Below are 17,950 nucleotides of genomic sequence, written 5' to 3'. Positions count from 1 at the left end.
TAGAAATATAAGTACATAGGAATTTAGTGGCATGTATGTAAATATTTTTTAAACAAATATTTTGGGATTCTAAATTTAAGCATACACAACAGTCATCACATTTATACAATCGGGTTTAGGGTCTAACTTAAAAACAAAAGAAAATAGAAAAACTTTAAAAGCTTCGAAGAGGAAGAAACGAAGAACAGAAGTATTCAAAGATCAACAATCCTACAAAGTAAATCAAACAGGACAAGCACAAGAAATAGAAAGATTCTCGAACTAAACTTACAAAAACCAAAAAAAGAAAGAAGATCACCAAACAAACCACCAAAACAAAGATAGGAAGGATAATCAACCATGGCTCATAACTTAACTGAATGAAAACACTAAAATTTCATCCTAAATTTTGAATATATAAAAATATATTTAAAACTGGTTGATTTTTAATGAAGTATGGAATTCATCACAGCTCAAAATACTTCATTGTGGTCAATTTGTGGAATCAAGATGTAGTGTGTAGTATATAAGAAATAAATCTTTTTATTTTGATTGAATGTATTGACTACTAAGAGGAAATTACTTTGATAGCTTCTACTTGTATCCTAGCTCGTCTGAGAACTAGATTTGCCTCAATTGCTTGTCTCTTACCCTCAGCTTTACTCAAGTTAGCTTCTTTCTTGGTAATGATTTACCTAAATATTTTGCTGCTACAACTATTGTTTTATTCCCTAAAGGTAAAAAAAAGAATACCTGGCATGATTTTAGACCTATTAGTTTGACTAGCACTTTCTCTAAAGCTATTAGCAAGTGAAGATCAAGGAAGGAATGTAAGCTTATCAACAACAAATTAACCATAAAAAACAACGACTACCTTAAATAAAAAATCAAATCAAAGCAGAAACACCAATGTTCGCTATGAAAAATTCAATCCAAAGCAGTTGGATCAATGCAGTAATAAATTCAATTCCAAAAAACATTACTATTTTGGTTTGTTTCGAGCTATAAAGTAGTACCATGAAAAGAAAAAAAAAAGCAATAAACATATTTAAATAGCGCATTTACCAATGGTTTATAAACAGCTTAAAAGCGGTTAGATAATTAATATTATTACCTATGAAAATTTTCCTCGCTTATTAAAAGTCTCGTCGGTTAATACCCCGTCAAATGTTAAGTTAGTAAATAACCGACACAATATGGTCGTTTGTTAATATTTGTTAATAATCAATGGTATAATGCGTCAGTAATAATAAAAACCATCATATAAAATATTACTGTTGCTAGGCGACGACATGTCCTATGGTTGTACCATCACAAGTAACCCAACTATAAACCATCGCTATGCCGTCGGGAAAAAAGAAAAAAAAAAATTTTTTTTCAATGAATATTTAGGTCATCAGTTTTAGCGCTTCCTATAGTGATATAAATTAGGAAAAATATAAAGCTGAAGAATATAAATTAACATGTAGATAAATATTAAAATTTTAAGATATTCATTAAAATAATTTAAAATTTAGAAATTTAACTTCAAAAATTTATTGTAACTCTTAAAATTTCTACAATGTATCTAAATTTTTATTTCAAGTATTTCTCTTTCTTCAGTTACCTTTTATTTTTTAAAAAAATTATTGCATCCAATGAATGCAAAATATTTTCTCAGATTAACATGTTCTTTTTAAATGATTAGAGGGCACATGGCCTCATATATAACACGTGACACTAGACTCAAGTACTAACTGATCACCTCAGTCAGTATTATGCTCCCAAAAAATAATCAACATTCTTATATATTTTTTATAATGTATTATTAAAGGAATCATTGAAATAAGTATACGTATAATATCTTTTATGATTATAACATCACTTAATTTTATGAATGAAGAGATGAATTATACAATAGTTGTTTATGTGAAAGAATGTAAGGCTCATTCATTCCCATGTAGACTTTGATATGATTTGTAGGAATGAGAGAGATAGAAAGAGGTTTAGGAAAGTGACTACTAGAGTTTGATGAGATTGATTGACATTCAAATGCAAATTATGATGTATCTCTATGAAATGGCACAAGTGGGTGGTTTAGCTGGTGAAGGACCACATCTTAGCAAAGCCTAAATTATAGCTACTCAAGGCAAAGCAATTGCATGCCTTGCAACTTGTGCCTAATTAGTTGGTTAGTTTTAAGGATGAGTAACATGATAGTATACATGTGAGTGCTATTAATGGGTTGTTTACCTAAATATAGAATTTAGTAAATTCTATTGATTAAGATTTAGATATTTGTTTGGCATACAAAACCATTGTTAGTTATATTATAATTAATTTTTTTTAAAGTTTGTTTGATAAAACTTAAGCTAATCGTTTTTAAATCCTATGAAAATAAGACATTAAGCAGGTTTCTTTTTCGAGTTGATGCTTATTTAAAGATTGTTTGACATTAAATTTAGTCTTTATTTTTTATCTTTAAACCATGTTTATTTATAGTATTTTAGTTATTTTTTTTAATTTTTTTATTTTTCAAAATAAATCATTTTATTTTTTTTTAAATTTTCTGAATAATTCTATGGTTGTATCATGAATATTTTTAAAATTAATAAACATCACCAACAAGTAGTACATTTGTTGCCTCTGCAGCCAGCAACAATCAGTGAGCAATATAGGGACCACATAAATTAATATTTTCAATATTTAATAAAATTTTAAAAAAAATCACTTTTTTAAAAATAATATAAATAAAGAGAAATAAAACATATTGATTTTTAAATATAACATACCAAAATATAGGTAGAATGATAAAATAAGCTCTAAATTAGTAAAAAAATAGCATTTTATTGCTATCAATTATCAAACATAATATTTAAGAAAATAAAAACAATGTATTTTCCAAAAACAATCAGATTTATAAGAAGAAGTGGGCGAGGGGAAGATGTTGTAAGAGAACAATAGACAGAGTTGGTGGATTCCATGTGGGGAGCATGATAAGAGGCTTTTGATATCATAAATAGCTACATGATGAAATTTGAATTTTGAGGGTGTGGGATTAAAGCCAAACAAATTAGTTAAAATATCATAAGTTATAACTTGCTCAACAGTAAATTGTTGCTCTTGATTTAAAGCAATTAATTATTATGGTATTAATATCCTCCTTGGAAGAAATGTGACATTAGACTTGCATTATCAAATACAACAAAGTTTCATTTTTGTTATATTTATTTATTTATTTGTTACTGGGAAGTATGTAAAATGGTAACTTTAGACCAAATACGACCGGAATTTCATCAGATATACTCTCCAAAAAATGTGGATAACTAAAGGGACATTCGTTTCGGCTTTGTCTGCTGGATTTTTGAACTGTGTATGATTCTCTTTGCGTTTGATTTGCGCATTCGGCAGCCGGAGGTTAAAATCATTACATAACTTTGTGTAGTATCGTGATCGTGCCTACATTCTCGCCTCTACATCCCGTTTGCGGACTTAGGGCACCCATACACTGATAACAGTCCCGCTAGCTGCAAAGCACTTTCAAAAATATTTTTTTTCAAACTAAACAACTGCTATTGAAACACCAACTTTTAAACAGCAGTTTTCCAACAGAAACTTAAAAACTGAGATTTTGTACAACCACAACAAAAACACCATTTCGACGAACCTCAATTTATAAAACCTCAGAAGGAGGGAAATGGTACGGCAGTTTCTCAAATTCATAAAATTCATAGAAGATAGAAAAAAATTAAATGGATTTCTTATTCAGCTGTGACATATGCTCTGTTCTCTTCATGCGTGCGTGCCCTCTAAAAGCAGCTAACAATTACATCACAGCACTCCACTAAAATGGAAATTGCAGTTGCCTGCAACTTTCAGCTGCAATGTTTAGTTCAAAATGCCATCTTTAAAAGTGGTTGTAACATATAGAGAAGAGAATATGTATCCAACCGAAGGTTGCAGCAGATTTTAGAAATCTATAATGATCATGTAGCAGACCGCATGGATAAACTTCATGCATGCAGATTTCTTCTTCTGTTTAGGCTGTTGAAAATTAACTTTGAGTAGCATTTGAGCTTTAAGGGTGTGTTTGGGGTAGCGGTGCGGTGCCGTGCTGCACCATAGTTTGTAACGTTTGTTTTTTACTTATTTTTTCAGAAAATTACAGTGGAAGTCTGCATTTTGTAACATGATCTAATGACAGAAAGCGACGGTCTGATCTTTTGAAAATAGAAAAAAAATTTGTAATAGCCAGCTCAACTTTTTGAATAACAATTATTTCTGCAACAATGTCACAACCATATACTAAATATTTAAATTGAAATCTAATGATTAATCTACAATAATCTTTTAAAGATCATAGAGATATATGTTATAGTAGTCTTTGAAAAATACTAGAATAATAATAATAACATTGACATCTGCAATAAACAATATATACAAATTCTAGAGACTTAGCAGTAGGAATTGGTTTAAATTATATTAGTGTAATCCTAAGAGAGATGCTGCTGGTCATGTCTTTAAATTTGTATTAAGCAATGGTTTCCATCTTAGTAGATTTTATCTTATCTTCTTATTCTTTGCTCTTCCTCAAAAGCTTTATTTGATACTAGAGATAAATGACTACCATAATTAGAGAATAACAGAGAAGGCACAACGGAGCAAATGTCTGGGTGGTTGTGGAGAAAGAGATTAAAAAAACTCTTTTTGTCATCTATCATGCATTAGATGATGTTGTGTTGGACAATATCTTAAAAGCTAAGTGGGCCAAGTGAGTCTTATATAAGTTTCAAGAGAAGGTTAAGAAGATGTAACTTTAAAAGTTAAGAAGCCAGTTTGATGCTTTAGGGATGAAAGAAAACACATTGGTTTCTGATTATTTTTTCAGAGAAGAGGTAAGAAGTTGAGAGATTTGAATATCATGGAGAATTTTTTGTTGTTGTTATGTTTCTGATTTGATAGTTTTACAACAGCAGACCTAATAAGCTATGATGATTAAGCAAATGTTGGATTCATTGCAAGATTATAAGGAAAAGAAGTTAATCAAAGATATTATTGGATAACTATGTAAAATGGATCTCTAAAAACTAAAAATGATGAAATATATCAAAAAAGGTAAAAGTCAACATCGTAGAGTTTGTGAATAAGAAGGGGATCATCCAATTAAGTGAAGATGAAATAATAATAATAGTAATAATAATAATAATAATAATAATAATAATAACCTTTAAGGATAAGAAAGCTCAACAAGAGCATGTGGTAAAGGACACTTAAACTAGAGGCATGAAAAGCCTCGATTGATATAACTATGGCAATTTTGAGTATTATGATGGACAACGTAGAGCAACCGAGAATATAATACATGAATGAGTCAATTATGCATAAGAAAATAGATACGAATATGAGACTTACTGCTAGTATACATGGATAATTAAAAAAAAAAGACAACTCAGTTCTTAGACACTGCTACAAGCAACCCTATAAATGAAATAAGAAGTTTGTAAACTTCGATGAGACAATAAGTGGCAAAGTGTCTTCTAAAGATTAATCAAAGATATAAGAAAAAAAGTAAAGATAATATACTTATATGCTTGAAGAGAGGAAAAAATCAATTTATTTTAATGTTTATTTTGTATAAAATACAAAGAGTAACATCTTTACATAGTTTAAGTGCTTTTTAAAGGACTCTTGGAAAATTATATAGCATTCATTTGAAAATAATTACTTCCTTCTTAAAAGATAATATTAGCTACTTGAATGCTAAAATGCTAATGCAACAAAAAGAATTTTCTTTTGCTTAACATTCAAAATGAAATTGCCAAGTGTCTTAAATCATGTTATAAAAGTGTTTTTTGGCTATGCCTTCTTCAATGCAAACATCTTATATTTAGAAGATTTTATTTTATTTTAAGGAAGGTGATGGTAAGAGAACTACCTTATGGAAAATACCCTACTTAATTATGCAAAGCATGTTTATTAAGAAAGTATTTTAGAAAAAGCTTTATAAGGGAGTTGAGTTCCAGGGCTTGAAAGCTACTTAAGCTCATAGACACATTTTTATTATCCAAGCTCACTTAGTAAGAGTAATTATATCCATCATTCATAAATCATTATTAATGGTAAACTCGAGTGTACTTCAAGAGGCAAGTTTCAAAAGTCTTAAAGTATTCAGAAGTTTAAAGTTGCTATAGAGAGTGAGACTGAACTTATGATTAATGTTATATTTTTTTATTGAGGAAGAGAATCTATTTCAAAAGATTTTAAAACGCTTATGAAATCAATATAGGATGTCAGCATCTTATAGTTTTAAGATCAACTCAACATAATAGAGTATAAGAAAAAAAAATAAAAATAAAACAAAAAAATTGAATAATACTTAATATGGGTATACAAAAAATAAATGAGATTGTAAAAATGAGAGTATCAAAATAAAATAATTTGTGTGAGGTGGGTATACAAAACAAATGTGAGAATCACAATAAAAGATGCAAGATAAAAGACAAAATTAATAACAAAAGGCTACATTCAATGAATTGGTATTGATTATGATAAGATATTTTCTTTTTCTTGCTTGATTAAAAGATTCAACAATTCATTTCCCTTACAATTCCAAGTAAGTAGAGAATGTATCAATTTGTTATAAATTCTATCTTTTAAAATGGAATCCAAAAAGAAGAAGTTTATAATCAATAACCTTCAAGTTTCAAAGTTAAAGGATAGAAAGGCAAGATTTCAAAGCCAAAAATTGCTCTCTAAGAGTTAATACAAGTGCTATGGACATTAAATAATCAAATAGATAAGTACTTATAAGAGGGACCTCATTAAATGCTTTTTGAGCATGATTTTATAGCATAAATAAGATGAAGATATTCTAATTGTTTCTTCCAATGTTGAAGGCTTGATCTACATTGGAAGTAATACAAAAATGTTTGGAGAGTTCAAGAACTCAATTACTAAAGAGTTTGATATGACCAATATTTGGCTCATAGAATACTACTCGAACTTTGAAATCAATTAAATGAAAGATAACATATTCATTTCATGAAATATTATGTAAGAGAGATATCAAAAAAGTTCATGATGGAGGATAACTGGCCCTTAATTACACTTAAAAAATTTTAATCCAATCTACTAAAGCACAATGAAAAAGAAAGTATTGATCCATTGCTTTTTAAGAGTTTAATTGGAACATGTACTATTAGGCATGCATAAGTTAGATTTATGTTATATTAAACTTGTCAGTCATTATATAAAAACATCAACCATCACCCTCTTGAAGGCTACTAAGAGAATTTTGCAATATATTGACGATAAAATTGACTTTGGCTTGGTCTATTCATCATATAATGATTTTAAACTTGTAGGTTATATCAATAGTGACTGAGCTAGAGATATGGATGATCGAAAGAATATTTTATTAAGTTCGTGTTCTTCATGAGAGACGTTGTTATCACTTGGATGTTAAAAAATAATTCATTATCAGTTTTTCTATTTGTAAAATGGAGTACGGGGCAACATCTTTGTGTGTTTTTCATACCATTTTGCTTCAAAGATTATTAAAGGAATTAAGTTTATCATAAGAAGAAGTAACTAATATTGAAATTTGTAATATGTTTGCAATGACATTAGCTAAGAATCCAATTTTTTATGAAAGAAGAAAGAACGTTGTTAAGATGTATCACTACAAAGAGAATAAATTATATTCCAAGTAGAGTATATGAAGTCTCATGACCAAGTTGTTGATATTTTCATCAAGCAACTCAAATGTAAAAATTTTGTTTAGATACAAAGTTTTTTAGTTTCTAAATCAGTCTTAAGTGTGGTTATTGAAAACCAAGCATAGTTTAGGTTCATAATTACTTGGACTAGTTGTTTAAAATAGAATCTAAATAAAAAGTAATAATTTATAATTACATTTCAAGACTTTAGAAATATATTCTTGAATATCCTTTAGAAAAATGAAAATATTAATTAAATATTTTTAAAATTAATTATAGAGGAAAATTCTAAAGATTTCATTATATCTATGGATTAAAATATGGTGACAGTATCCTAAGAAAATTGCACTAATTTAAATAATTGTGAAGACTTTGATTTTATATCATTCAAAGTGATAAATTACATATGCAGTCTCATCCACTCAAACAAAATTTCTTTAGCTCGTTAGCCTTTGCCTCACCTCAAAGAATTCTTATTCCAACTCACTGATAATTAAAATCATGATTTACAACATAAAGAAATTTGTTAAATTTAAACATTTTGTTGAAGGTTTTAGAAATTCAATTTTTTTTTTTTGATAAAAAAAACATAATAATGTATAAAACAAAGTTTTAAGTTTCATAAATTTGCAAATGAAAATCAATCATAAATTGTAAGAGAGAGCCTTGAAAAGCATAACAAAGTTGAATTTATGAATTGATAAACATAGCTCTCCTCACCACTTCTTGTTCATCTCCTGCAATTCTAGCTCCACATTTGTCTTTTACTCCATATCCATAATTTTGTGTCAATTAAATCTCACAATCTCATTACTTTTTTTTTTAACCAGAAAGCATTGCCAATAGCTTTTATAGTGGATTTCGAATTTTTTTGTCCTTCAATGTATTTGAAATTACTTTGGTAGAGAAGTAAGGACGGTGAGAGTATATAAGGGGAAGTTGTGAGGAATTTAACTATTTTAATTAGCTACCATGTTCATGTTGACCTCATTTGTTGTCAACACACTTCTTTTGGCCCTTGGACAGTTCCTTTCCTTTCCTTAAGTTTCTCCATAGTGCTCCAAGATGGTTGAACATGGCATGGCATGGTTGGTCTAGTTAGCTAGTCCTAATATAGGTGGCCAATCATGAACCTGCAATCCTAAGTCAGCCCCACTGTATCATGACATACTTTATGAAATTAAGAGTTTGGTGGTCAAGACACTTTGGATTTCGGGGAACCCTAGCTTGGCTTGAAAGTAGTTTGATTTAGTGCATGGGTGGCGTAATAGGTTTGTCCTTGGCATAAATCAAAATGAAAGATAAAATTAATTTAAATTCAAAACAAACTTGATTAAATCTAAATTTAAACATAAATCTTAACTAAGTTTAAGTTAATTTAAAATGAACTCAAATTAAAATTAAAATAAAATTGAATATAAATCTAAAACTAAATGTAATTGAGCCTAAAACTCAGTTCAAAATCCTTAATTAAATATTAAACATAAACTTTATCTAATTATAAACTAAAGCTAAACCTCAATTCATCGAACGAAAACATGAAATTAAATCAACTTAAAAACAATATAAATCTATACATAACCTAACATTAAAAACAACCCAATTTAAAACTTAAATTCAATGCAATTCAACATAAACCTAAATCCAAACTTAAATAAAATAAATATAACTATTCTTCATAATAACTTGAACTAAAGCCTAAACAAACGTAAAACTAAAACAAAACTTAAATCCAAACCAACTTAAATTTCTAAATAAATCTTAATTAAACATAAGATTTAAACTAAGGGCCAAAACTAATCAAACTTAAAGCAACAACTCAACTCAACTTAAAATGATCTAAACGTAAGTAAGCTTGAAAATTTTTAATTTAAAACTTGAGTCAATCAAAAATAAATTTAATTGAGCTTCACAACCATATGAATTCAAATATAAATACATTTTAAGTTATTCATAAAATTTAATTGAACCTAAAGTAAATCAAAACAATGGTAAAGCTAAAACCAAAACTAACTATAATAGAAACTATCCACCCTATAAGTAAATCCAAGTTAAAATAGAATTCATGTTAACCTAACATTAAACTAAACATAAACTAAAACCAATCAAATTAATTGTAATCTTGGTTAAACCTTAAGTAAAGCTAAATTACATCTTAATCAAACTAAATCAAATCAAAATAAAGCATGGCAAAGCCTAATTTAACTCACATTGCCTGATCTCCCAAATGGCTATCAACTTAAAACCACTTATTATAGGCTAGGTGCATCTGAATTCATCTGATTTGGCTAACACAAGCCTTATTTATCCATGAAGCACAAAATCAAGCACATGTCCCCTCCTTTGGCTAGACAAGGCATTCACCCTTCAAGTTAACCCACCAAACATCACCATTGGATGAGGAGAGCTCTCTGGGATCGAACCAAATGAGTTTCTTGGCAAAAGAAATTTTTGGGTTAGTTTGGTGTGTCTTGTCGTATCCACCACAAGTATTGGAAGATTTCCACCAAAATGATATGATACATCATTTGAAGAATAATATACTAAGATAAAAATTTAATTTTAAAATATATATATAATCATTTTGATAAGAAAAATCTTTAAGATGCTTAGGTCAATGTAACATATGATTTTTTTCTCTAGCTTACTAGTATAAGATATGATTTATTTTATTCTGAGATATGGTATCACTACAAAGATAAACTTTGTAGTTATTTCAATGTCAAGAATTGTGGACTCCCAAGAATACTTTTAATTTAAATATTGACTCATATTATGCATGATTACAATGCCGATATTTGTTTCCGTTCATTTTTCTCTTTTTTATTTTAAAAGAAGTCGTCAGCTTGTCGATCATTGCATACTTCCCTCATTCGAATAAATCTTTATCCCAAATCAAATCAGTGATTCGAAGAGGAGATTAACTGAATAAGAAGGGACGTAAAACAAAATGACAAACAAGAGAAAAACATAACGTGGAGAGACCACGTGCGATAAAACTCGTAAAGATAGGTCAAGAATGTCCGCCCAAACAAGATCGGGCAGATGCACCTTGAACCAACATCCGTGAAAAAAGTATCTACGTAGACTATATATAACCAGAGAGACATGTGTATGTACCTGGTTTGGTGTCAAGGGCACTTCCAGAGGATTGTATTCCTATAGTTAATTATATATTGAGGGATACCCAAAAATACTCTCGATAAAAAGAGTTTCGTTTTATATTATCATAGACCTAGGGTATACTCGATCAAAGGAAGGTTATTTCGTGTAGGAATGTCCCGATGCTTCATAGCTCAAGGTAAGCCATCGGGCAGAGACTGAGTCTCTCACATCTCAAACGTGTAGTGACTCATCGGCATACAGAGCCCACGAAATAACCATAAATCATCTTGACGATGATATCTCAACACATCAAAGAAATTCTGGGTCATAAGGGCAGATGACAAATCATCGTATCCCAAACGAGGGATAGCTCATCGGCATCGGGTCATCAAGATGATATCGATGAAGTCAAAGGAGCGACAGGGCTCAAAAGGGCTCAACAACATGAAGCTAGAACAATTCTATAAAGTAGAGGTAACTGGGTCAGGGTATCACAAACTCATCATATACAACTACTATGACCCTAAATCTACCTTGTCGTGAATGTAATCGACCCAACACATCCTGAGATCCTCGGTCAGCAATCTGTGAATTGCGTCATCAACCAGAACCTCGATAGCCACTATCAAATTATTGAGGATTTGATAAATAAAATGAAAAACTTTGAGTTTAGCTTTTACCATGACTTTTGATATTCGAGTGAGAATGTGCATTGGATAAAAGATGGTTGAGTTGTAAATAATAAGTTTCGGATGATATGTATATTATATCATATAAATCAGTAAATTGTTAAAAATGATTTTTTTTATTTGGATAAATTGAGCCATCGAATCCCACATTTATAAAATTTTAATTTTAAGTTTTCTTTTTCAATTAAGATCTAGCCCAAAAACAGTAGTCATGAAGGGCTCATCTTCCCAACTCAGACGCGAAGCGCCCACTCCTTCTCCATCGCAGTCCCGTCAACCAGATCAACTGCACCTTCACTTCTGCAGCCGCCGGCAACAATGGAGGACGGCGAAGGTAGCAAAGAAGGAGCAGGAGAACACGAGGTCAACCCCCACGACACCGCAAAGCCATCTATTTCACCTCCCTCAGCCGCTTTGCCTCATCTTGTTGTGCCCACCAGGCCTTCTCCGATTGCGAAAAAAGGTACCGATCGTCGGAAGAAAATTTCTTTGAGCGCGAAGCAGAGAAAGTTGGCGGAAGGGAGGCTCGTACTCCTCAACAAGAACTTCCGCCCAATCCCTTTTTCCCCGGCGAAAACCCTAGATTTCTCCGCGCACGAGCAGCTCTTCCGTGAGCTCGGTCTCTGGGACTTTGCACACCTACAGTTCGATGAAGAGGTGCGGCCAGACCTCCTTGCCGATCTGATCGCTTATTATGATTCCTCCAATCATCGGAGCTATGTGCGTAACACTCGGATTTCTGTAACTCGGGTCCATCTTGCTCGAGCTGTCGGGCTGCCGACTAAGAAAGAGAAACGCGATGCTTTTGATGGAAGGGATAGGGTCCAAGAACTAGTTTCTGTAGATGGGGCTACCAAAGCCCTCTTGGATTTCATTTCTAGCTACATGCTTTTTGATGAAATGTGCATACTGCCTGAGGAAATCATTCAGGCTACTAAACTTGTGAAGGAGGGGGTTCCCTACAAGGTGGATTGGGCAGCAATTATGTGGGTTTTGGTTGAGAAGGAGCTATCAGAGGGCCACGAATCCGGAACTTTTTGCTATGCATCTCATCTGCAGCAGTTGATTAAGCACCAACGTCCTCAACTTTTCTTAAAAGAACCAGAGCCTGTGTTTGCTGTGGCTGAGCCTGAGGAAGTGGAAGACATTTCGGTGGCAGATGAGGCGGTTAATATGGCAGAAGATGATGTTAATGCTGCAGAAGTCCATTTGACAGAAGAAGAGGGTGATGCTGATATCAGAAAGATGCGGAGCTTGCAGGACATGATGAATGTGGCTTCTGAGGGGCATGATTGTGAGTTTGGTTTGACGTTGGGTGATGATGTGATGGATGATTTTGATGATTGTAAAATGAATGCAGAGAGCGAGTGGCTTGAAGGAGAGAAGAATGAAGGCTTTAAGCAATGCCTGAGGCGCTGTAATTCTAAAGCTTCTGAAAACTTGGAATTTGAGAATTTGGCAGAGATGGGTGAGGAGAAAAATATACAAGAGAGGTCTACCGCTGCTGTCTCGGTTAAAGTTTCTAATTTTGAGAGGTTGAATTCATCAGACCTTATGCAGGAATTGAGCAATGTGGGCATTCCTTATGCTGCACAGGTGAATACGCTCAACCCATCTTATAAGAACATTATTATGGATAGTGGTTTGGGTGGTTCTAACTGTTTTGGCTATAGTGAAAGGAGGCAAATTGATGAGATTGGGGATGAGGAGAGAGACCAATTTGACCATAAATGTAGGCAAAAAAGGTTGCGGGCTTATGAACCTTGGGGAAACCTGCCATTTTCTTTTGATGACTGCATGAATATGATTCAAGTTGGTGCAAAGAAGGCCAAAGCACTCTATAGTGAGAAATACCAAGAACTTTCAAAGATGGAAGACCATATACAGTATCTGAATCATTTGGTTCATGAGAAAGAGCTGGCTATTCGGTCATTAAAAGAGTTGGAAGAGCAACGAAATTGGCAGATGGATGTTCAGCAGTATGAGCGTGAACTATGCTTGGTGACCCAATTGATGCTTGGTTATAAGACTGCTTTAAAAGAAACTCGGGGTAGATTTGCGGACTATAGAAAGCAGCACCCATGTGATGTGGATCCTCTTTACAAGGATGTTCCTGGGACAGGTGGACTGGTTCTTAGTGCGAGGGAGTTTGAAAAGGTTCAGTTGGTCAAAGAGGAAGAGAAGCGACAGCAGTTGTTATGTGCTTTCAGAAATCTTGAGCAAATCTTAAGTAAATTTGAGAAATGTGAAGAGAGGGTCACATTGCATGATGTTAAGCTCGGGAAGTTGGTTGGAGAAATGCGGAATCTGAAAGATGGTTTTGTAAAATCTGGTTGCTTGGATGTGTAACAACACCTTATTTCAGCGGATTTGCTGCCCTTCTGACTAGTTATTTAAGAAATGTGAAGACTGCATCATTTTGGGTGATTGGAAAGTTATGAAGCCGTTTGATATGATAACTGGAAATGGAGGTTTGTGTGGCTGTTTCTTGGATGATTACCTTTTGAACTAGTTTTGCGCGCTTAACTTGGATACTTGATTATTAACTTAGGATATAACACTGATGAATGAAATTAGATTTAAAATCCCCTTTTTGAACTGCCTATGTTATTTGCATACATCTGTTGTTTTCACTCATGTCATGTACCATTGATGATTGTTTTGTATTGTTAAAATGTTTTAAGATCGCAGGATCTTTTTATTTTAAACTGATGAAATAGCTAACAGCTCAACATGATTAATTGTGTTTCTTTTGAAAGCATTTTGGCTTCATAGGTGGTTCCCCATCCGTAACATCAACTCCTCCAATGGTGGTTTCTTTTCCGTAAACTATGAATTCGAGGTGAATCCATAGGCTAGGTCTGTCTCGAATTACTACTGCATACTGGGTTTTCTTAGGTATTCCCCCATTACGGGTTTCCTACCCCTATGTTGTTATTGCTCTAATTAAAATTTTAGTATTTTCCCAGTATGATTTGTAGGTATTGGAATAAGGATTTTTGAATTAGTTTCCTATGAAATTCACAGTTTTTAATGTAATGGTGCTTGAATCTTCTATTGGTTCATAAATCATCCCATCTCTTGGTAAAGATCCTGTCACATAATTCAAAGTAAAATTATATAAATTCCTAAAGATGGTGGCATCTTGTGAGGATGGAATAATCAAAACATCAGTCTTGTACACACTAGTTACTTTCTTAAGGGTAACTCTATCAGACGACGATTAAAAGTTATTTATTGTCATTTCCTCAATCAGTGGAAAGCTTCATCAGAGGATTTTGACGTTAAGAACCTCTTAGTTGCAGTGTCTATAATCAACCTTGTGGATCCTACCAACTCATTATAAAATGTTTTGATTATCAGCCAGTCAGGTAGGGCGTGGAGCGGAAATTTCTTAAGAAATTCTCTAAATCTCTTCAAGGTTTCATAAATTAATTCTCCATCCAACTCGGTGTAAGTGGTGAAATCATTCCTAAGCTAGGCAGTTTTAGATGGAGGAAATTATTTGGCTAGGAACTTCTGGCCTAAGTCATTTTAAGTCGTGATCGAACAAGGTCAGCCAAATCTTAGTTTTTTCCGTAAGTGAGAGAGGAAAAAATCTTAGTCTAATGACGTCACTAGGCACATTGTTATACTTGAAGTTGACTAAAAGTTATAAGAAATTTGCTAAGCGCGGTTCTGGATTTTCAATATGTGCTCCCGCAAACAGGTTGTTCTGGACCATTTGGATTATGGCGGATCTAAGCTCAAATGTATTAGCTTCTGTGGTAAGTAATGGATGCTCATGCGAGTTCCCTCTATCGATGGGTTGACATACTCCCTAAGGGGTTTCAAATGATTTTGCTGAGGGTTAGCCATTTCTAAATGTTTTTTTTTTTTATGTTTTTTTTTTTTTAAGTTTTTGGATTTTCTTGAATTTTTTTATGTTTTTTTTAATTATTTTAGGGTCAAAAGACACTAGTTCAGCTAAACACCTCCTATGCATGCACTCCATGCTTGCACAAGTGACTCTAATCTAAAGCAAAAAAAACACAAATACAAAAAGATAAAATAATGACAACACCCATTCTAATTAAATTTAGGTGAAAATATAGTACCAAAAACTCTTTTCCTGACAATCATTGAATCAGTTTTTAATGGCGTTTTACAAGCTTTAATTAACTGTTTATATATTAAATTCATCTCGAAATAAATTTATCATTTTAACACCCATTCTAATTAAATTTGATTAAAATCCCCCAATCTACAAAGGCTTATTACATAATTATGTGGAATTCTCTTATATTAAGCGTTGATGTTTCTCTAACATCGTAATATTTGAACAATAACAGCCTTAATTCTAATGGAATTAATTAGCCAACGCTCCTGCTTTTAAATGATAATATAAGATAAATGTTTTTCATGAAGCGACCATTACATGTAGTTTTGTTAATGATCTGGTTTCGAGCTGAGCTACAGTCAACATGAAATTCGCACGAATGGATTTAGTGCGGCTAATTCAATTTCGAGCTGACCTGGTTCCAAATTGAATCGAGCTCGATCCGACTTTGAGCGGACAGAACGAAGGGAACGAGATAGTGGAATGAATGGGGTGAGATTTTAGCTCTCAAATGCTTAACATCTTCATTATTTACTTTTTCGAAAGTGAAATTCACCTTTTTGATGCACAAGTCTACGCAAGAAAGTGTTCTAAAAACAAAAGGGAATATTCACGGGGGTAGAAAAGTAAATACATAAGAAATGTGCGGTCTTTATGTAAGCTTCCCAGAAATTTTTCAAACCTTTCGGAGCAGAGCTTTAAGCTGAGGCTGAAGGCTGGTAAGGCTTGTTGCCATCTGGACAATATATGATAGTTCACCATTCATGACCTTGAAGACCGTAATAGAGGTGTAAACTTTAGAATGGGGACTCTCTTTTTGAGGCGTAATTATTTCATACGGACACCGTATGGTGTATGCAGAAATGCATACGGTGTCTGATCTCCACCCTCCACCGTCCATCAAATTTTATTTAAAAAAAAAAAAAAATTCAAAATAGGATCCACTGTTATACATCTTTGCTGTAATGAATGGTGGAGATCAAACACCGTATGCATTTTTGCATGCGGTGTCAGTATAAAATAATTATTCTTTTTTTTTAGAGGAGAGAAATCTCTTCTCTCAAATAGAGAATCTCCCCCCTTCTTTATAGGACGTCTCTCCTACCCGCTTTCTCTTTTTATCCCGTTCATTTTATCAATGTTAGTAAGATTTGAACATATAATTGACAAATAAATCATGATTCAACAGCGTGGATATATGTCTCAATTTTGAATTTACACATTTATATTAATGGAGGTACAACTAAGATTTTGCTAGAGAAAACTGCACTAGGAGGGATCTCATTGGAGGACAAGGAAGTGTGAAGTCCAACAACTTGGAGTGATGATAACATCAAGATAAACTACTCTTAAGTCTTCCCTTTATTAGTATGCCTAACTTTTATCCTCGTAATAGTTAACATTCATCGAATTGGAGTATGACTCAGAGGAACTTATTAAATCTTATTTCTTCTGATTATTATTAGTAAAGATGGAAAAAAAAGGTTATTAAATTTTATTTATTTTTAATATGCTTAATAAAAAGGAAAAGTATGATGAACTCGGCCTTCAAAAAGAAAATATCACAAAAACTACTTTTATCATGGATTAATTTGCCCATGAGAATCCTAGGAGCTATATATAACACAATACTTCTTGATGACGAGATTAACTTGCCTATGAGAGCTCATGTAGGTTGATCATATAGTTAGTCCGACAACAGAGAATTGAACTCATTCTATAAAGACAAGGTATAACCCTCACTATTAAGAATTTCATTGAAATTTTATCATTATATTATTTTATTCATGATCACCTTCTAATATTACAAGAGAATTGAGGAACTAAACATATACCCCTTAAGATGGTTTGTCATATTACACTCTAAAGTTGCCCCTGTTGAGCTACTAGGCCGCCCTACCAACCTACCAAATTGCACTATCAAGTTGCCTTACAATTCTATAAATTTAAAATCAATCTAATTTACAATTCTATCAAGTTGCCTTGCAAAATTTTAAATTTAAATAAATTATTTCAATTTACATATATACATATATATATATATAGAAATTAACTTAAATGAGAGCTAAAATTTTAAGTTACTCTTACTAAGAAATTTTACCCTATTTTCTTTAAATATTTTATATAACCAAGGATGTTTTAAATATTTTATTTAATTTTTAAGAAAATTATATTAAAAAAATAATATTTTGTATTTCTTCATTAAAAAAATCCATAAATGGTACCTACATCTCAAGGGTTTTGCCCTTTCACTCCATAAATTATAACACATAAGTACAATTGTCATTTTTTTAAAAAAAAATTAATCAAAATTTAAAATAATCTAATTTTAAATTTTTGACTATCTAAACTTATATATATATATATATATGCATCTCATC

General features: G+C 32.0%; 1 protein-coding gene across 1 annotated transcript; it reads left to right on the top strand.

Moving 5' to 3' along the window:
- Window positions 1-11,652: 11,652 nt before the first annotated feature.
- LOC110022576 lies at window positions 11,653-14,178 on the top strand. The gene has a single exon (XM_020721600.1). The coding sequence runs from the start codon at window positions 11,789-11,791 to the stop codon at window positions 13,817-13,819; it is 2,031 nt and encodes a 676-aa protein (XP_020577259.1). The 5' UTR covers window positions 11,653-11,788; the 3' UTR covers window positions 13,820-14,178.
- Window positions 14,179-17,950: the final 3,772 nt, after the last annotated feature.

This window comes from Phalaenopsis equestris, unplaced genomic scaffold, assembly GCF_001263595.1.
Source record: "Phalaenopsis equestris unplaced genomic scaffold, ASM126359v1 Scaffold000198, whole genome shotgun sequence".
In the NCBI taxonomy this organism is placed as follows: Eukaryota; Viridiplantae; Streptophyta; class Magnoliopsida; order Asparagales; family Orchidaceae; genus Phalaenopsis; species Phalaenopsis equestris.
This window is presented reverse-complemented; position numbering and strand designations above follow the sequence as displayed.

Coding starts and splice junctions, on each gene's coding strand:
- LOC110022576 (XM_020721600.1), top strand. CDS start 11,789: ATGGAGGACGGCGAAGGTAGCAAAGAAGGAGCAGGAGAACACGAGGTC.